A 20,845-nucleotide genomic window follows, 5' to 3' on the forward strand; every position below is an offset into this window, starting at 1 on the left:
AAGGGCTTAATCCAGGACAGGCAATGCAGTGAGGGTGGGGATGAGTTCAGTCCACAAAGAACAGTGATGCTAGTTTCCTGACTAATAGAATGGATGTCTCAGTCATTTTGCTTGTTTCATCCTGATTCTGGATTTCCTATTCTTTACTTCCTCTGGAATATGTAGCTGGAAGTCCTGAAAATCAAGGTAGTATAAATTCTGAGTATCGGGTTAAGGCAAGTCACTCGGTGATCACATGGTTATAGGGCCACACAGTCCAGAAGTCAATATGGTTTCAAGACACAGATTAAGAAGTCACAGAAGGGACCAAAGCCACCAATTCACAAGGCCAAGATAACTCTTTGTTTGTGGTACCAGTGGTGATCCTAGGTTTGCTCAATCTTTTTGCCCTTACAACTCCAGCCTCTAAGGCAGAACTCTGTGGACCTCAGCAAGCTATGTAGATTTCTGATTCCCCTGAAGCAGGGAGCCATTCATCTCAGCACCTAAGCCTTCAGTATCAGTGTGCGAAAGCAGGGTCATGACTTCCAACTAAGTCTGAAATCTTGTAAATGACAGAGAGAAAGGAGGGTGGGAAGTGAGAGACCTATGTCGTCCAGATGTATAAAGGGTCAGATTCTAATGGTAGACCTTAAGTTTGAGACTCCAGACCCTGGACATGTGCTCATTATTCTCCATCTACCCATGCCACTGGTGTTTGTATGTCAATCTCTTATACTCTGTCTTTGATCTGTTGCTTGCCCTGAGCCTTGCCATTCAGAGGCTACCTGATTCTGATCCATGGCCTTGTTCTGATCTTGGATCATGGATATGCCCAATCTCAAACACTTATCTGGCTCTGGATCCCTAGCCCAGGCCTGATCACAAACTTTATTCTCTTGCCACCTATGCTCATGCCACTTATTTCAGTCTCACCACAGTTTCTTGTCCTCTTTCTGCATACATTGTTGCCTATAGTTTGGGGCTGGCTAGAATTTTAGAATCCTTTCTAGCTCATTCCGGCAGGACAAAGTAGGTAAGTAATAATTAGTTTATTTAACAACAGTGTACAGAGAAGACCTAAATTTGCTCACATTTAACTGTAGTATGTACATCACGTAATTATACCTTTCTGTATCTCAAATTTCTCTCTCTAAATTAATACATTTGCCATCACATTCCCTCAAAGATATATTTATACTTAATTAAAATAACATGTATTAATTAAAATAACATGTATTCTGAGGTTATAATAAAGCTATATATAATATGCTCCTGCATTCCTAACTGTAAAATGAGTATTAAGAACATTTAGAAACAAACTGGCTCCCTAAAAGGAATAAAAATTTTGAGTAATTTATTTTAAATATAGTACAGCCCACTTTACAAAATATTTCTGAAATGTTACATAAAAAGAAAAATATTATAAATGAATTAAGTAGAACATATTATTCAGAAGAAATTCAATGGTGGGTTCTTTTTCTTAGTGAGGAAAGATTTTGGAAATGTTATCAGTTGTCCCATAATTTAATAAGTTTTACATATTCAGATATAATTGCATTGAGTTTTCTGAAAGAGATTTATCTTAACAATCTTAGGGGAAAGGAATATTCTAAGTACATTTTATTGGGTTAACTCAGTTAAAGACTTTGATTTTCCTAGCAGGGAATTACTAAAACAGACACATTTTTCTTTTAAAGGCACAAGAATTCTCATTGTGCTAGTATAAAGAGTAGATTCTAAAGTGTTATATAAAGTATGCTTCTAAAATTTAAAAGAGTTAAAGGAGATTCCTCATCTCAATTCCTAGGAGATACTGTATCTGGAAAGGGTAAACAGAAGCAAATAGTTTCCTGAAATTGTGCCAGGGCTACATGTCAACTGCCTGGCAGGAAATGCTTTTGGAGGGCCTAGATAAACAGACTATCATCTTTTTTTGGAAAAATCTTCTTCTTTGACTTCTTACAAAGCAAATGTACTGAGTCTAACTAGCATCATGAACACAATAAGCAGAAAAGGGCACAGAGGATTTTTAAATGATGGTATCTTTAGAATCTCTAACAAGTGATCTGTCCTTCACTTTTAACATACATGGACCTCACTGCTCAACAAGCATATACTCAGTATATGGTTGTTGAAATTTGCTGGTAAATTAAATCTTATCTTTCTATTAATTTTCATCATGATTTTGGTGAAGCTTTATCTTACAAGAAATTTTCATTTAGCAGCAGCTCTAAATACTTTAGCATTATACAATGATAAGATTTTCTTGCATTTATATAGCAATTAATTTTTCAAAATATTTTACATCCATTATCTTAATTTTTGTTCTAACATTTTATTTTACAAGTGCTAGCACTGATGCTAAGCTAGCATCTAACTAACATCTCATGAGATGTCAGTACAAAAATTAAATCAAAGATTAAGTTAGAGGACCAGACCTAACCTATTTGTCTGAAATATTTTCTAGTACATTTCCTTCTGTCCCCACTATGTACCAGAAAATGGATCCAAAAATCCTACTGTCATATCTACTAAAATAAACCTTTGATCTCACCTCACTTTCTTAAACTGCAAAAAGCATGATGAGGATCTAGGTGTTGACTCAGAACACCTACTATCAGCTAGAGAAATCTCCTGCCTTGTACACAGTCTAGTCAGCATTTTTGTACCTCCTCTCTCCACCAGCCTACCTGTTCTGTTCTGCTACAATCCCATCACCCATCTTCTCTTCTGCTTTTCTCACACTGAAAGCATCCTATGCCCCACTCATCTTACGCCGAATCTTACGCAGTCCACAACCCAGAGCAAAATTTCCCTATAGCCCAAGTAACAAAGTAATATGAAATGTGGCATACCTCTCTACCTGCCTGCCTTAACCTGTAGTCAGGGCGCCTCAGATAACAATTTGAGCCACTGCAACTATGAGGTCCTTCTCCATATTCTACAGCCACCAGCCATTACTTCCAATATCCACCCAATCTGCTCCTTCCCTCCTAAACAGAACATCTTTACCTTAGTTACTATTGGGCCTCATGGGAAAAAACAAAACAAAACTTTGTGTGTAGACCATTTTATGCACTCTCCACAAAATGCGAAGGGGATGGTATGTGACTGGAAAAAGGTCACAAAACTGAAAGATACAAATATTTGAGTGTAAATAGTACATTTTAAATGATATAGTCACCCTATTATTTCTTTAAAATCTTAATTTATTTCTTAAAATAGGGTATACCTATAATTATAATTAGGTAAACTTAGTACAGACCAGGAAATATACGTAAAGTTTTCTCTAGGACTGGTATAAAACTAACCCTAGAAATTTGGTTTCCTACTCCACTTGTTAGAGTTTCCGGGAATGGAAATACATCCAAATATCAATACAGAACAGAGGCTTAATAAATGACCACTGAACAAATAAAGAAATATTGATGGAATGAATAAACATAAATTTCATCCTAAAGAATATGTAAAAGTAAATCTTAAGAGAGTTAAGAGTTATTAGGAGTTTGGGATTAACATAAACACACTACTACATATAAAATAGATAACTGGGACTTCCCTGGTGGCACAGTGGAACATTGGGAACACTTCCAGAATGATGGACTGAGGAGATTGACAAATCATCTATCCAAAAAGCCACATTAAAATAATACAAAATTATCAAAACAATCATTTCAAGATTTTGGGGGGGAAATTAACCAGAGGTACACAACAAATTGAAAAGCATTATTTAAAAGAACAACAACAACCGAACCTCTGTTAAGAAAAGTAGGGATCTGGGGCATCAGAGGCTGTTCTCATTCCCTATTCCCTACCCCCAACTCCAACATGATGATTCTATCAGGACAGGACAAGCCATGAAAACCAGCAGCTCTGCTGCTTGGAGGGTGATGGCTTAATTTGGTGTCCAGAGTATTGTCGGAAACAAATGACCTTAGAAAATAAGTGGTAAACTATCACCAAAAATTAATATTACAGCTGGCTGAGACTGCAGCACTGGTTCGGGCAAGCAATAGAGCAGCCAGAAATTTAAGTGAGACTCAGGGAACAGTCGTAGTAGACCTTGATAAGCTCTCACGTATCCGTGGTGGTCTGGAAGGTGTGCCCATGTCCAAGGTTATGCACTGGCTGAATGTGAGGCCTTGCATATACAGAAAATAAAAGTCACAGCAGACTTGACTGAACTTTAAATGTGTTGCTCAAGTCATACACAGATACTCAGCAAAGGGTAAAGCCAAACTAGGCTCAAGATATTTAAGTACAACCTGTTACCAATCATTAGCTGACCACTAAACTATGCTGACAATCCCTAGGAAGTCAGGCTTAAAAATAAAAACAAGAATTAAAAGAAAAAAAACTGAGGAGACACATCAGTGGCCACACATTGCAGGGCAAACAGACTCTACAGACTAAGTCCAGGCACGTTACCAAACAGCCAACAAACAACAGTAGCAGCAACAACCCCTGGTGAGGGGGAAGATCAGAATCGAGAGTTGCTATATTATCTAAAACAGAGGTCAGCAAACTATAGTCCACAGCCCAATTATGGCCCATTGCCTGTTTTTTTTACATAAAGGTTTTTTTGGAAGACATCTATGCTCATTCATTTACACATTGCCTATGTCTGCTTTCCCACTACAACAGCAGAGTTAGTTAGTTACAACAGAGACCACATAGCTTGCAAAGCCTAAAATATTTACTGTGTGGTCCTTTATAGAAAACATTTGTTAGTCCCTGATCTAAAATGTTCAGTTTTCAACAAAAAATTATGAGACATACAAATAAATAGGAAAGGGAGGCCTATATACAGAAAGAGGACACACTTAATAGAAACTGGCTCTGAGGGGGCCTAAATGTTAGACTTAACAAAGATTTCGGGCTTCCCTGGTGGCGCAGTGGTTGAGAGTCCGCCTGCCGACGCAGGGGACACGGGTTCGTGCCCCGGAGCGACTGGGTCCGTGGGCCGTGGCCGCTGAGCCTGCGCATCCGGAGCCTGTGCTCCGCAACGGGAGAAGCCACAACAGTGAGAGGCCCGCGTACCACAAAAAAAAAAAAAAAAACAAAACAAAGATTTCAAGGCAGCTGTTATAAATATGTTCAAAGAACTGAAAAAATAAACAAGTTTTTAAATTAAAGTATGACAACAACTCAATAGAGAATATCAATCAAAAGATAGAGATTATAAAACAAAACAAATGCCAGAGTTGAAAAGCACAGTAACTGAAATGAAAATTCACCAAGGGATTCAACAGCAGATTTGAGATTGCAGAAAAAAAGAATTAGTGACCTTGAAGACATATCAATAGAGATTATCCAATCTAAAGAAAAGAAAGGAAAAACGATAAAGAAAAATAAACACATACTAACATATGTGTAAGGGGAGCCCCAGAAGGAGGAGAGAGAGAGAGAAGGGCAGGAAAAAATGGCCCCAAACTTTCCAAATATGAGGAAAAACAATCTACCCATTCAAGAAGTGTAATGAACTCCAAGTGCAATGAACACAAGAATCCACAAAAAACCTACTAGTACCAGCAAATGAATTCAGCAAGGTCACAGGACACAACATCAATATGTAAAAATCAACTATATTTCTATATACTAGTACATAATCTGCAAATAAAATCAGGAAAACAATTCTATTCCCAATGACATAAAAAATTAAGTATTTAATACATTTGTTAAAAGAAGTGCAAGAGTACAGTAATAGCTATACAACATTGCTGAGAAAAACCTAAAAAAAAAAACTGAAATACATAGATGTTCCATTTTCATAAATTCAAAAACCTAATGTTAAGATTACAATTCTTCCTAAATTGACCTATAGATGCAGTACAATCTCTATCAAAATCCTAATAATTATGCATAAGCTGATAAGCTGAATTTAAATTTTATGGAAATACAAATGACCTAGAATACCAAAACAATTTTTAAAATTAAGAACATAGTTGATGGATTCATAGCTGCCAATTTCCAAACTTACTAGAAAGCTATAATAATCAAGACAGTGTGATACTGACATAAGGACAAACACAGATCAATGGAACAGAATTAAAAATCCAAAAGCTGATCCTTATATTTAATTTGTTAAATAATTGATATTTAACAAAAGTGCCAAAGCAATTTAATGAGAAAAGGATAGTCTTTTCAACAAATGGTACTAAGATAATTGGACATCTGCATGTAAAGAGAAGAATAAAGACCCTTACCTCATAACACATAAAAATGAATGCAAAATGGCATAAACCTAAATGTAAAAACTAAAATATAAAGCTTTTAGAAGAAAACATAGGGAAAAAATTTTCAAGACCTTTGGTTAGGGAAAGATATATTTAGATATGACACCAAAAATATTGTGCAATCCATAAAAGAAAAAAATTAATAAGTTGGACTTCCATCAAAATTTAAGATGTTTGTGCTTCAAAAGACACTATTGTGAAAATGAAAGCCATGACTGGGAGAAAATACTTATAAATCATATGACTGATAAACAATTCTTGTTAAAAATAAGAACTCTTGGGCTTCCCTGGTGGCGCAGTGGTTGAGAGTCCACCTGCCGATGCAGGGGACACAGGTTCGTGCCCGGGTCTGGGAAGATCCCACATGCCGCGGAGCGGCTGGGCCAGTGAACCATGGCCGCTGAGCCTGCACGTCCGGAGCCTGTGCTCCGCAACGGGAGAGGCCACAACAGTGAGAGGCCCACGTACCGAAAAATAAAAAAAAATAAGAACTCTTATAACTCAATTTTTAAAAAAAATTTTAAAAATGGAGCAGAAGATTTGAATAGACATTTCATGAAAGAAGAAATAGGAATAGCTAATAACCGCAAGAAAACATGTTCAACATCATTAGCCATTAAGGAAATGAAAATTAATATCACAATGAGATACTACTTCACACCCATTAGAATGACTATAATCAAAAAGACAATAACAGGGACTTCCCTGGTGGTCCAGTGGTTAAGAATCTACCTTCCAATGCAAGGAACACAGGTTCAATCCCTGGTTGGGGAACTAAGATCCCACATGCCGTTAGGCAACTAAGCTAACACTCCGCAACTACTGAGCCCGTGCACTCTGGAGCCCATGCGTCACAACTAGAGAGCCCACATGCTGCAACTACTGAGGCTGCATGCCACAAGTAGAGAGCCTGTGAGCCGCAACTGAACCACGTACTGCAACGAGAGATCCTGCACGCCGCAACTAAGACCCGACGCAGCCAAATTGAAAAAAAAAAGACAATAACAAGCACTGAGGAGGATGTAGAAAAATTGGAACCTTCATACATTGCTTGTGGAAATGTAAAATGGTACAGCCACTCTGGAAAACAGTTTGGCAGTCTCTTAAAATGTTAAACATAAATTTACTGTAGCACCCAGCAATTTAACTCCTAAGTATCTCCCCAAGAGAAATGAAAACCTGTATCCACACAAAGTCTTATACCCAATCTTTTATAGCAGCCTTATTCATAACAGCCCCAAGCTGGAACAACTGGTAAATGGATAAACAAAATGTAGTATATTAATATAGTGATGCAATATTATTCAGCCATTAAAAGGAATGAAGTACTGATACATGCTACAATATGGATGAACCTCAAAAACATCATGCTAAGTGAAAGAAGCCAGACAAAAAGGTCACATATTATATGATGCATTTATAGGAACTGGACAGAAAAGGCAAATTTATAGAAATGGCAAGCAAAATAGTGTTCGCCTGGGTCTAGGGGTGGGAGCTAAGACTGACTGCACATGGTGGACACTAGGGTTCTTTTTTAGGTCATGAAAATGTTCCAAGACTGGATTGTGGTGATGATTGCATAAATTAACTAAAATTAAAATAAATTAACTGAATTGTATACTTCGATCAGGTGAAGTTTATATATAAATTATGCCTCAAAGTAGTTTTTTAAAAACTCTACATGGATTCCAACTATTTATATCTTCCAAAATTACTATTCCTTTAATCTCTGATGTTTTTAAAATGACAAAACTTTTCACTAATCATTCCTGCTCTGCAATCAATTTTTTAACTTCCAGTCAATTTTTAACATTTTGTGAAAGCTAATTCTCAGAAGTTGGTTTCATTTTCTTTAATCTATATAATTGAGATGACAATTTTGATGAGTTTCTTTCATTCCCCAATAACCCAATGAGTTGATGTAATCAGGCAAAATGAATGATCTAATGACTCACTCAGTCATGATATAATGACTGTAATACTACTTTACAAAGCTATAATGATTCTAAAGCTCTCTAAGTCTCCTGAAGAAATAAAAATACCACCTGTCAGATAAAATGATTTATACATTCTTCGGTATGTACAGTATAAATCATTGTCTAACTGGCATGACACCCACTTTCGCATCCTACGTTTTTAACCCTTTTTTGCCCCCTCCACATAGAGAAAAAGAATTTACACTGCTCTTCACTAGATTTGTTTTTTGTCCTCAAAAAGTCCCAAATACGGCATCAATCTCTTTCCTCAGATCTCAGGAATAAAGACTTCCTCCAGTCATCTATTCCCCCAAACATAGGCAAATAACTTCTATGTGTTCTCTGTAATGAATTTACCCTTATGAAGAGAGAAATCATGGAAGACTTATACCAATGGTTTCTTTCTCCATCAATGATCAGATACATTCCTGATTATATGCCCTCCCTCTATTTGTTGGTCCATTTCTAAGTCTCTACCAGTGGCTTTCAGGAGTACCTGGCTTGGGCTGTGTTTGATTCACAAGGGTCCTGATGGCAGGTCATGTTCCATCATTTTTTTCCATCCAATCTTAAAAAAGAGAAAAAGGATTCGCTCAATCTGTGGCTTACAGTACAAATGTTGAAATTATTTTTAAATATATATATATATTTATAAACATAAAGACAAACACAAAGATTTAATTTCATGTCAGTCTTCAGGCTTCAGTTTCATTCCAAGCAACTTCTTTCCCATATATTTCTAAATGTTAAATTCTGGAAAAATTAGTTACAACTGAATATTCATTGAATTCATTAAAGTGTATGTATGTGGATTTTTTTAAGAAGCCAATTCTTACCTGGCCTAAAAGGAATCTATTTAAATTAAAAATTCAATCAGTAAATTCAACAAATATCTATTGAACACCTACTGCTCAACAGTCCCTGGATACTTAGGGACAAATAAGGAACAGTTTCCACCTTCAAGAAGTTTATAAGCTGATAGGAGAGAACTAATCAGAACCACATATAATTTAAATCAGATTGGGATAAGTACCACAATATTAAAAAAAAAAAGCCATGAAAACATAGGTTGTACGTGGGAATCAGGGAAGATTTCAAAAACTTCCCTTGACAAAAAGATAATGCTTCAACTGGAATGGAACTGGGAGTGGAGAGTAGTAACAGAATCCTGGGGAAGAGAGTCAAGTGGGGTGCAGTGTAGATGTAGTCTCAGATGAGTGAGGGCATATTGGGAGAGAAGACTGAAGTCTGATAAAGATAATAATACTAGCTAATATTTATTGAGCATTTACTATGTGCCAAGTACTATTTAAAGCACTTTACATATATTAACTTATTTGATCCTCACAACTACCCTATGAGGAATGTAATTATTCCCATTTTATAGATGGCAAAACTGAGGTATAGAACAGTTAAGTAGTCTGTTCATGGTTACACAGATAACAGTTATGCAGCCAGGATCTTGAAATCCATAAATAATAAAAGAAGAACAAATTCTATCTCACCCCTAACTACATTCATTATAAGAGCAATTAACAGGTGTCTTAACTACCCCTTCTCCCATTAATTCCTAAGCCATCCTTCAAGGCCCAGCTCAAATGTTTCCTTCCTACAAAACCTTTCTTGATCCCCCAGCTGAACAATATATATTTCTCCTCTAAGCTTCATAGCACTTATCTGGATCAATCTTACAGCAAACAGCTTATGAACAAAATCTTAATATTTCATTCCTAGCATTACAGATTTTATGTGCATCATTCCCTCTTTTAAGTTCTCCTTTATACTTTGTATTCTCCACCACTCCTAGGGCAGTGCCTGGCACATAATGGTAGCTATATCTATGGAGCACTTATTCTTGGCAAGGCATTGTGCTGAGTATTTTACAGGAATTCTCTCACAAAATCCTTACAGCAACCCTATTCATACATTCAATCGCTATTTTCAGTCCCTTCTGTGGCAAATAAAAACTAGATGACTCTTAAACTCAGTAAACAAGGCAGATATGATCCATGTCCTCAAGAAGCCCACAGTCTATGAAGATTGGTACTATTGGTATCCTCTAGAATAGAGATGAGGAAAAGTGAGACTCAAAGAAGTTAATTTGTTTGCCCAGAATCACACAGCAAAAAAGTGGCAGAGTCTGAATTCAAACTCAGCTCTCCAGACTGGATATTTGGGACCCTGTGCATAAAACCACTATGGTCTAAAGGAGGCACCTAATAAACATTTATTGAAGGAAACGTTTTAGAAAACTCCTACAATGAAAACTATCCCGAGGATAATGAAGACTGCCATTCAATTTCGCTCTGAGAGGAAAGCAGGAAATGACCAACAGTACAGATGGAGGTTGTAGTAGTATCCTCATACACACCTGATAGCTCAGAACTGCTAATCAAGCCATCTGCTGAGGAGACCTGCTCAGCACTGAGGATTTCCTCGTGTCCCTTAAAGTGGTCCCTCCTGAGCAACAAGGCCTCGCTGCGCGCCAGGATGGTGTAGCGAAGTCACTAATTCTCAATGAGACCCTGGGTCTCCTACCAGATAACCGGTGGCGTGGAATGGAAGGTAAAGACGCACGGCTCCTTATTTAAACGTGGGGCAACTATTCTTGAAAGGTGAACCCCCGACCCCGAGAGAAGCGGCCTCCAAAAAAGGTGTGAGTCTATACTTCTCACCGGAGGAGTGAGAAAGCAACCACGAGGGGATTACGAGAGACCCTACACACAACGCAGGCACCCCTGGCCCTGTGGGCCGGACATCCCACAGCCCACAGCCTGCTGGCCAGACAGACTCCCTTCTGCAAACGCCACTGTGGCAGCCGCACTGTTTGGCCTATCCTAGTCATCTCCCAAACAAAAGAGGTTTTAGAGTAGCGATATCCCAAAATATAGACCAGGCATTAATAGGCGCCTGGAGGCACGCGTCTTACTCCCCACGATTTCTTAGCCCAACAGACCACCTGACTTTACACCAGGTTCTCCGCGTTGGGCGGCAGAGACGACCTCTAAGGGCCAGATCCTGGCCCAGGGGCTCCTGCGACAGAGTGGACAGACAGCCTCCGCCACTGGGTCGACTCCGGTTCCCGCGACCCGCCAGCGGGCAGGCCCCGCCCCGCCCCGCCCCCTACGCTCTGGCAGTTAGCCCGGCAACCCGCTCGCAGGAGCAGCGGCCGGGACACAGTAGGCTTGTCCTGTGAGGGCCGCACGCTTCACCGCCCCCGCCACGCCCCTCGACCCCTCACCGCCAATGGCCTGCTGCGCCGGCGCAGCATGCTCCAGGCCCAGCCCTCCCTCGACGACCGTGCGCTGAGCGCATGCGCCTTGAGAGGCCGGTTGGGTGAGGGATTCCTAGAGAGGGAGGGGGAGACGGAAATGGAGGGGCTCCGCGCGCATGCCTTCGCCCCTGACACCAAGCCCGCTGGAAAGCGTGTTGGGCGGAGCCGGGGGCGGCGGTCGCCGGGGAGATCAAGGCCCTGGGTCCGACCCCGAGCTGGAGCGGGGCCCCGGAGGCCCGCTAACCCGCCGGTGTTTGTGTGTATGTGCCCTCGCAGGGAGACATGGAGAACTGTTTGGCGGCCGCGGCGCTGAACGGGGTGGACCGACGTTCCCTGCAACGCTCGGCTAGGCTGGGTCAAGAAGTGCTGGAGCGGGCCAAAAGGAGGGCGGTGGACTGGCATTCGGTGGAGCTTCCCAAAGGCAGCGTGGGGGTCATTTCCCGGGAGCGGCCCGACAGAGAAAGAGGGCCGGCAGCCGGCCCCCATCGCCTTCTCCCAGGAGAGGTGAGGGCCCCAGTGCTGCGGGACCAGCCCATTCATTCGCTCAGCAGCGGCTTGCTGAGAACCAGGGCACGCCACACAGCAGCACCCATGGGATCCTGTCCTTGGCGGAAGCTGTTAAGTATCAGGACAGTGAACCGGAAAGCCTTTTGAAAACTCTTGACGTTTGACAGATTCCTATTGGCTAGCTTTAGGATACCGCTAGAGACCGCTAGTGCTCGGCCCTGGTTGGTTACTTTTTACAACAATTCTTACAGGCTACCATTTGATATTAGAGGAAAGCCAACAAACCTGTCTTTGTCCTGGAAAAATTGCATGTCTGTGTATTCCTTTTAGAGTTGGAATTCTTTCTCAGTAAGAGCCTTTTACTGACTTAAACGTGCAGTGGCCTTTCAAAAAGTAAAAAGGAAGGTATTCCCAAAATGACTTCCTTCTCCAGTAGGGAATACAGATCTCACCTGTGACTTGCCGTTTATTCACATAGAGAGAAGAAAGACACCCAACCCTCAGTGCTTCCTTCAGAACTATGGCTGAATTCATGGACTATACCTCAAGTCAGTGTGGGGTAAGTTGGTGTAAGCCAAAGTCATGCCCCTGATCTGCCTGCTGATGGATCACAAAGTGGATTTTTGTGGAATTTAGGGAGAATCTGGAGACTGCCTGTTCACCCTGCCCTGCCTTCGTGGGCAGGTTGTAATCAGCCAAGGGTTTAAACCAGGTGATAAATCCAGGTTAGAATTCATTCAACAAATATTGGATGCCTAACTTTAACTGTTATGAGGATACAGCAATGCACAAGCCAGAAAAGATCTGCCCTCACTATTGTTTGGGGGGACGGGGCTTATTTGCTGAATTCCAAAACAAGTCCGAATATTAGCGGTATTTAAAACTTTGAACTGAAATTTTTTTCTTAATCAGTAAGATCGTTCTAAACTGGAACCGAGCCTCTCTGTTTTCAAAGCAAAAACTGAAACAGAATCCCTCCATTAGATCTTAATCTCTGTTCCAAGTCCCTGGTAAGGTAGTGTGCTTTTGTGTGTGTGTGTGTGTGTGTGTGTGTGGCCACACAGCATGTGGGATCCTAGTTCCCCAACCAACTTGCACCCCCTGCATTGGAAGCACGGAGTCTTAACCACTGGCCACCAGGGAAGTCCCCCTGGTAATGTAGTTTTTAAGTATGCCCCTTTGGGTGCATATCACTTGTTGGCCACAGAGGTGGTTATGTGGCACAGATGCAGTGCCCTCATCAGAGGTAGTGTGGCTTAATGGCAGGAGCAGCCTCCCAGGAATCAGACCTGTGTTCTGCCACTTCCTGGCTATAATGCCTTAGGCTAGTTAGTCTCTCTCGGCCTTACCTTCCCACATGGTAAAATGATGATGTTTCAAGTCCTTTCCAGCCCTTATAGTCTGTTTCTTTGGTTTCCACTGAGAGATGAACACCAGAAAATTGTCATAAACTGTAGCACAGGGTACTTATGTGAGATTTTTGGTCCCATTCATTGAAGTGGATGAACAAAGGTTTTAAAGGCCCTCTTCTCAAAACCATACACTAAGGTCATCTTTAAGTACTTTCAGGGAATGTTGAAGGCAGGCAGCCAACATTCAAGAAAATCACCTGCATGGAAGGTACTCTCGTCTTCTAGGAATTAAAACAGACTCTGTGGTCTCTTCCAGCCTTAACATTTTATGATTCTTATGTGTTTGTAAGGGTGCTTGGTCTGTACGGCAGAAGGAAGAGAATACCTTGTTTCTGTCCTGCTTTTCAATTTCATAATGAATATTAAGTTTCAAAAAATCTCTAATATTTCTACATCTTTTATAAAATCCTTGTGACTCCAAAAATAGGATTCCAACCAGTGAGATACAGTTCAGAGAGTATTTTTATGTTATTATTTTGTTAAATGGTTTTAGAAAAATCCATAACTTTGGCTCTACTATAAAGTGATCAAGTTAAACACTTTGGTTCATGGTTCAGTAAAAGGAATAATATTTGTCTTTGGTTTGAGGTTTAGCAAATTGGTGTTCTTCGTTTTGGTTTTCAGTTCATGCTTTAGTTCAAATCTCCATTAAGGAATGGAGGCTCAGAACCTCTCAGCTTTCTAGAAATAGAATTAAGAACAGTGTTTGAGTTTGCTTTCAGAATTTTGGAGCATCCCCTAAATTACATCATTAGAGTCATGTCCTGACATGCTTTCCCCAGCTTCTCATTCTTTTGGTCTCTTGCCTTAAACATTGTCCCTACCCTTTGTTCAAGGCAAGCAGGCGTATGTTGTCCTCATCATTAGTCACAATCAGGGGCAAGTCTAAGGTTAACTTTGAGGGGGAGGAAGGAAGTAGACAAGAAAAAAACTGCATTCTGATCCTTTGGATTATTTTTGCTTAAATCGGAGTCTTCTCCCTCCCCTCCTCCGCATGGGGAGAACGGCTGCATAGCTGTTGGGTTTATGTTACATTTCCTGTTGTATTTCTAAATCTCAAGGAGATGCACCTCTCTCTTCTCTTGTCCTTGTCTGAGACTTAGTAAACCCAGACCTGTTTGTCAGAACTTGTCATGAGAGGAGATGAAAGGGCTTGTGTATTTGACCTCGGGGTGAGGATGTTGTGAAAATTATTTAACCTGGCAGAGAGCATGGTCCTACCCAGCTTGAGTTGCCAGAGTTCTTGCCCTACAGAGGCAGCAGATGGCAGCAAAGTAAGGCCAAGTGCAGTTTCCTTCTCTGCAGCCACTTTACACGGGCTAAGATTTGTTATATGACGTCAGAGGCCTCTCAAGAGGGCAGGTAATTTACCTTTGCTCTCTTGCCTCCCTCCTTAACCATACTTTGCCCAAGTAACAAGGAGTGTTTTGAAAATTTGACCAGTCCATTTGGTTACCCAGCATCTTTCACATTACTTCTCTAGAAATATTATTCATCTGTGCCAGAGGAAGGAGGGGCAACCCACGTCTATCGTTATCACAGAGGGAAGTCGAAGCTGCACTTGTGCCAGGACACTGGGAATGGTCAGGTATGTATCCTCAGCTGTGCTGTGCTGTGCCCTCAGCTTCCCAAGATAGGAGGCCTTACATCTTGGAGCTCCTGCTGGATTGTATTATTGGATGCCTGGGTGACTCAGCATTACAGCGCTCCACAGAAATCTATCACCTCCCAGCCTTAGAGAACTTACAGCAATGAACATGAAATAGGAGTTTTTGTCCAAAATAAGATATTAATGCCACTATCGGATCTTCAGTTGAACCTGCAGTCCCGGGCCAAGGGATTCTTGGACAGGCTTAACAAAAAGCCTTTCAAATATCCTCTTCTACATCTAGGGATATGAAAGAGATTTTTAATAATCACATATTTCACTCTAAGGTAGTGATAAGTATCATGTCTTTGGTCATTTTAAAAAAGGAAATGCAAGGTGGAGGCTTCTTTTAACAAAATGCTTTTCCTCAAGATAACAATTATGAGCCTCTCACTGCAAATTACCTGTATTTTACCACATGTCACTCTGGGAAGCCAAAGACTCTACTTGTTGAACTGATTCAACAGGAGTCCTTTGTTGTTGTTTCTGGGGAGAGTAGGCTTTTTTTGCTTTTGTTTTTCTTTTTAAACTCCCCTGGATGTACTCAAAGATAGCAAACTTAAGTTCAGAGTCTAATCCACAGGTTGGATTCCTGACTTCTCTGGCCTGTGGGTTTAGGGAAGGGACGGGAGAGTGGCCGCAGGGATGTGAGCCATCCTGTTTCCCTGGCCTGGGGTACAAGGGGTAGCACCAGAGCCTGGATCCTGGGCTTCCTCTTCTGCCCTGGCCTAGGCCCTCTTAAGAGTGCTTGACCCTAAGGGAGTTACATGTGGGCAAGAGTCATTCGTATCCCTCCCATCCCTTCCTATAAGACGTAAATTGGTGCCTCTAAGGGAAATTGACTTTCTCAGTTCAGCCTCTTCCCCTCCAGTACTCCCACTGCTGGGAGAACCTTGGAAGAGAATTCTATTTTCTGAGAGCCTGTTAAATGTCAATCCCTTTTTTTTTTTTTTTTTTTGCGGTACGTGGGCCTCTCACTGTTGTGGTCTCTCCCGTTGCAGAGCACAGGCTCCGCATGCGCAGGCTCAGCGGCCATGGCTCACGGGCCCAGCCGCTCCGCGACATGTGGGATCTTCCGGGACCGGGGCACAAACCCACATCCCCTGCATCGGCAGGCGGACTCTCAACCACTGCGCCACCAGGGAAGCCCTGTCAATCACTTTTGCACTTTAGATCTTCCTTACAGTGTAGTATGCCGAAGCTATAGACTAGGAAACCAAGGCATAGAGAAATTAATCTGTCCGTCTCAGTAAATGACAGAGATAGGATTCAAACTCAGGTCTATCTGAGTCCAAAGCCCATGTAAGGATAAAAGGTAATCATGGTAAACATCTGACTAAAAATACTTTGCAGAATTCACTAAAAGCCTTAAGAACTTAGGTGACAACTTGGAAAACACTGACAGAACAATTGTTAGTTCCTAATTAAGTAGGAAACATTTTCTCTCTACCATTCAGAAGTCAAAGTTTGGGCCCTAATCAATGTTTCTACCTCACTCTTCAGAGAAAAGACACCCCCCTTGGTGTTGGAGGCATCCGTCAGACGTCAGAGTGTGCGCTAGAGGCATCCCAGCCTGTGAGTACAGAACTTCTAGGGTACTGGGCTCCACCACCACTGCAATTCCATGAACTGATCTGGTTACTATAGGGTTCTTTGTACTGGATCTATAGTATTTTTAAGTTGGGATATTTTTACCCTTGGGGACAGTGTACAACATTTTAGTTCAGTGTAAAATTATGTTTTCTTGGTATCCTTCCTTCACTTGAAATTTCAAGGATACTCTTTGTGCCTGAACTCATAGTTGCGGTTGGAAAGAATGCAAAGTATTCATATCTCCATTCCTACAGTTCAGCTGGGCTGGCACTGGGTCCTGTTGGAATTCCACCATCTGTTCAAGCAGCAGGAGGGGCCTGACCCTCCTGTTTACAAAGTGAAAACCATTGCTGAAATTCTGAAACGTATACATTTGGTTAGATCAGGTTCCAAAACATTTGAAGGGATTTGTTCCTATTTTCCGCAAATGTTTCTCTGTGAAAACATACAGTGATTTTTTAGGATAAAATATTCATTAGTTCATGAACCCAGGGAATCTTTTGGAACTTGGAAGGGCTGGAATTCTGAGGAAAGGAACTCTGGTGTGTTGCTGCAATAGTTTGCTTAATTTTTGTTTGCATACAGTGTGCTACTAGCCAGGATTCAGAATATACTAGAATTAGTAGCAACTAAGACTATTCTGCTTTTAGTACAAGTTGTTAGGCTTAGATGCCTCCAATACTTACTGTATTTTGGTAATGCTAATCTTCCTGATGTTCACAGTGTAGGAATCACAGATGCCAATCTTGCACCTTTTATGCAGACAAGTGAAGCATCCTTGGCTTCCTGAAATTCTGATATAGCTGTATTTTCTGAAACCTTTTGTTTATTTTCATAGTTGATGACTAATAAATAGTTGTGGCGTTGTCATACACATTCACGTCAGTTAAATGATGATAAGCCTCCAATTTTGCAGTAACTGGGCATGAAAGGATATAGCATAAAGCAGCTTCCGAAAACCTTGGCTTCAAATCTATTTGCAAGATGGTAAGAGAGGAAGTTTCATAAAAGTATAAATATTATCATTTATTCCTCCTAGCAGAATTTACTGGCAGTAGTTTGGTCCACCTGCCCCCCACCCCCAGGGGTGGTGTAGAAATGACAGCTTCTGCCTGTGGCTCCTTCTGAGCATTGAGTAAGCATCGGTAGTGGTCTCCCAGTTGTGGGATAGGCGCTTTGGCTCTTAATTACAGGCTCTTTTCTGGTTTGTGACTTTGCTCTTTGGCCATTGGAGCTGAGACCCTTCCTCTGCCTGCATGTCTGCCGTGACCACTTCCCAGCCGGGCATGAAGTCTGTCCTTGGAGAATGGCTTGTGCTCAGCTCAGCTCTAAACATAAATCTTTCCACTGACTCCAGCTTCCAGTGTTTTGCAGTATCGAACTTCTTTGACTTACGTCCTGATAGACCCATTGTAAGTTGAAAATATCATAAATTGAAAGTGCATTTATTTTTTTATTTTAAAATTTTTATTTATTTATTTTTGGCTGCGTTGGGTCTTCGTTGCTGCACGCGGGCTTTCTTTAGTTGCGGTGAGCAGGGGCTACTCTTTGTTGCGGTGCATGGGCTTCTTATTGCGGTGGCTTCTCTTGTTGCAGAGCACAGGCTCTAGGCACACAGGCTCAGTAGCTGTGGCTCGCGGCCTCTAGAGCACAGGCTCAGTAGTTGTGGTGCACAGGCTTAGTTGCTCCGTGGCATGTGGGATCTTCCTGGACCAGGGCCTGAACCCATGTCCCCCGCACTGGCAGGCGGATTCTTAACCATTGCACCACCAGGGAAGTCCAAAAGTGCATTTAATACACCTAACCTACTGAACGTCATAGCTTAGCCTAGCCTACCTTAAACGTGCTCAGCGCACTTACATACCCTGCAGTTGGGCAAAATCATCTGACACAAAACCTACTTTATAATAAAGTTTTGAATAGTTCATGTATTGATAATTTATTGAATGCTGTACTGAAAGTGAAAAACAGACTGGTTGTATGGGTGCAGGATGGTTGTAAGTGTATCAGTTGTTTACCTTCGTGATCCTCGTGGCTGACGGGGAGATCGCTCACTGCCGCTGCCCAGCATCACGAGAGAGTATCGTGCTGCACGCCACCACCGGGACAAGATCAGAATTCAAAACTGGAAGTACGGTTTCTCCTGAATGCGTAGCACTTTCACACTATCGTAAAATCCAAAAACCATAAGTCTGACCATTAGAAGTCGGGGACCATCTGCATAGGAGGACCGGTCTCCAAGGGAGGGCTTTAGCCAGCCAGCTGACTTTCTGCATGACAAAGTGGAATCTACTCATAGTGTTCTCAGCTTTAGGTGAAAAGAAATGTTTCATCCTCCTAATAATGAACTTAGCAAAGCACAGTTAAAAGGAATGCTTCTCATTATCCCACAGCGCCTTGCCATTACTGCTCATCTGTGATAACAAGTGCCACTGCCTACTTTTGAGCCCCAAAGCAATCGTCATTAGCCTTTCCCTCTACCTGATTCTTAACCTTTCTGCTCCAACCAGAGTGTTCCTTTTATGATCCTTCATGTTCCTATAACAATTTAGTGTTTTCACATACATGCTTATTTGTGAGCTAATTTTAGAAATAAGGAAACAAGCATAAGGAGAGGCTGAGACTGGCCTAAATGGCAGTCCTATTACGTTGCCAAGCCAAGCCTTGAAAGCAGGACCTCCATCTCCCACGTTAGCACCTCACTCCATCACACACAGAGGGAGCCGGGTGGAGGTGCCCTGACGGCACTGGTACATAAAATCTCTAAACTGCTAATATCCACTTTTCCTTCCAGGCTGAGAACATCTCTAAGGACCTCTACATAGAAGTATATCCAGGGACCTATTCCATCACTGTGGGTGTAAATGACTTGACCAAGAAGACTTACGTGGTAGCAGTCGATTCAGGACAAAGTGTGGACTTGGTCTTCCCCATATGATGTTGACCATCACAGACATCGCCTTTTTCTTGTTTGTTTTCTAAGTATCAAGAAGAATAAAGCTACCATATGTCCTCTTAAAGTTTACACATTAATCCTGCTTTTAATGCTGACTGTAGAGGGTCAGCCTTCCTAGGAACTGGAGTTTGTCTCTTTCAGTGCCTATTTTAACTTGAAAGTCCCCTCACCCTCTTCGGCCTGGAGTAATAATACAATGATGCTGTCTGAATAGTTTTTACTGCTTGCTTTCCAAGTAAAGGTTAATTATGATAATAAAGTGAGAAATTTGGAAATGAAGAGAATTCCTTTTTATTGGCATTAAGAAGTCAAACAAAATTTTGCTCATGTACAACTGAGGCTTTATGAAAAGATGGCAGAGAGGCTGTGGACACATTTGCCCAAAGCAGGCCAACCATGTTCTGTAGCTTCGGTGGAAGAGGCATCCTCAAGCAGATCGCACCAGGCCCCTGGAAGGGAGCCCTCGCCAGGGCTGCCACACTCCTGTGCCCCTTAGGACAGGTGCCTTCCTGCCACTCATGTGCAGGGATGTCTTCCTGGGCTGAAGATGCTGCTGCTTATTGGACTATCGCCTGTGGCCTGCACTGTCATTTCCGTGAAGAAGGCCTTGTGTCAGCCACTTTGTAACTAACTCCTCCTCAGGTATCTACTCTTTAGCTTCCTACAAGAGAAAAAAAAATCCTGAGAGTCTTATTCTGACTTTAAAATCAGTGACTTTCTATCCTTAAAATTACAAAGTCATTGATGTGTCCTAAACATCTTTAAGCTACCACACCAACAGTATCGTTGCATCTCTCAGTTTAGTTGCCTAGGGAGTCACCTCATTTTGAACATGTCTTTCCTCAGAAAAAAGGCCAGTATTTTATATGATGAAAACAAAGGTTTGGGGACCTCCCTGGCAGTCCAGTGGTTAAGACTTCACCTTCCAATGCAGGGCGTGCGGGTTCTATCCCTGGTCGGGGAGCTAAGATCCCACATGCCTCACAGCCAAAGCACCAAAAAACCATAAAAAGAAGCAATATTGCAAAAAATTCAATAGAAGACTTTAAAAATGGTACACATCAAAAAATATATATATCTAAAAAAAAGAATACAAAGGTTTAAGTAGAGCTGTATTCGCATTCCTAGCAAAGAACAGACTCTCACGGACCGAGGGCCTAGTAAAGCAGGCCCATGCCCACCACCATAGGGTAGAGGGGTCAGTTAACTGGGATCCTTGCACCCCTAGTGATGAAATTCGTGGGTTCTGTAAGCCTTCTGA

General features: G+C 41.5%; 1 protein-coding gene across 4 annotated transcripts; it reads left to right on the plus strand.

Moving 5' to 3' along the window:
* Positions 1 to 11,507: 11,507 nt before the first annotated feature.
* On the plus strand, positions 11,508 to 19,863 carry AKIP1 (A-kinase interacting protein 1). 4 transcript variants are annotated; one of them, XM_065882332.1, is made up of 5 exons: positions 11,508 to 11,530; positions 11,745 to 11,972; positions 12,454 to 12,534; positions 14,871 to 14,975; positions 19,423 to 19,863. In XM_065882332.1, the coding sequence occupies exons 2-5, from the start codon at positions 11,751 to 11,753 to the stop codon at positions 19,564 to 19,566; spliced, it is 552 nt and encodes a 183-aa protein (XP_065738404.1). In that variant the 5' UTR covers positions 11,508 to 11,530; positions 11,745 to 11,750; the 3' UTR covers positions 19,567 to 19,863. The 4 variants fall into 4 exon arrangements, with proteins under 4 accessions (XP_065738404.1, XP_065738403.1, XP_065738405.1 ...); XM_065882331.1 differs by lacking the exon at positions 11,508 to 11,530 and adding an exon at positions 16,539 to 16,610 and having other exon boundaries at positions 11,618 to 11,972; positions 19,423 to 19,566; XM_065882333.1 differs by lacking the exons at positions 11,508 to 11,530; positions 12,454 to 12,534 and adding an exon at positions 16,539 to 16,610 and having other exon boundaries at positions 11,751 to 11,972; positions 19,423 to 19,566.
* Positions 19,864 to 20,845: the final 982 nt, after the last annotated feature.

This window comes from Phocoena phocoena, chromosome 8, assembly GCF_963924675.1.
Source record: "Phocoena phocoena chromosome 8, mPhoPho1.1, whole genome shotgun sequence".
Taxonomy (NCBI): Eukaryota; Metazoa; Chordata; class Mammalia; order Artiodactyla; family Phocoenidae; genus Phocoena; species Phocoena phocoena.

Bases quoted from the DNA above. Each gene is read 5' to 3' on its own strand.
- AKIP1 (XM_065882331.1), top strand. From the start codon at position 11,751: ATGGAGAACTGTTTGGCGGCCGCGGCGCTGAACGGGGTGGACCGACGT. The intron at 14,976-16,538 runs GTATGTATCCTC...CTCACTCTTCAG, and splicing joins AGGACACTGGGAATGGTCAG to AGAAAAGACACCCCCCTTGG. The intron at 16,611-19,422 runs GTGAGTACAGAA...TTTTCCTTCCAG, and splicing joins CGCTAGAGGCATCCCAGCCT to GCTGAGAACATCTCTAAGGA.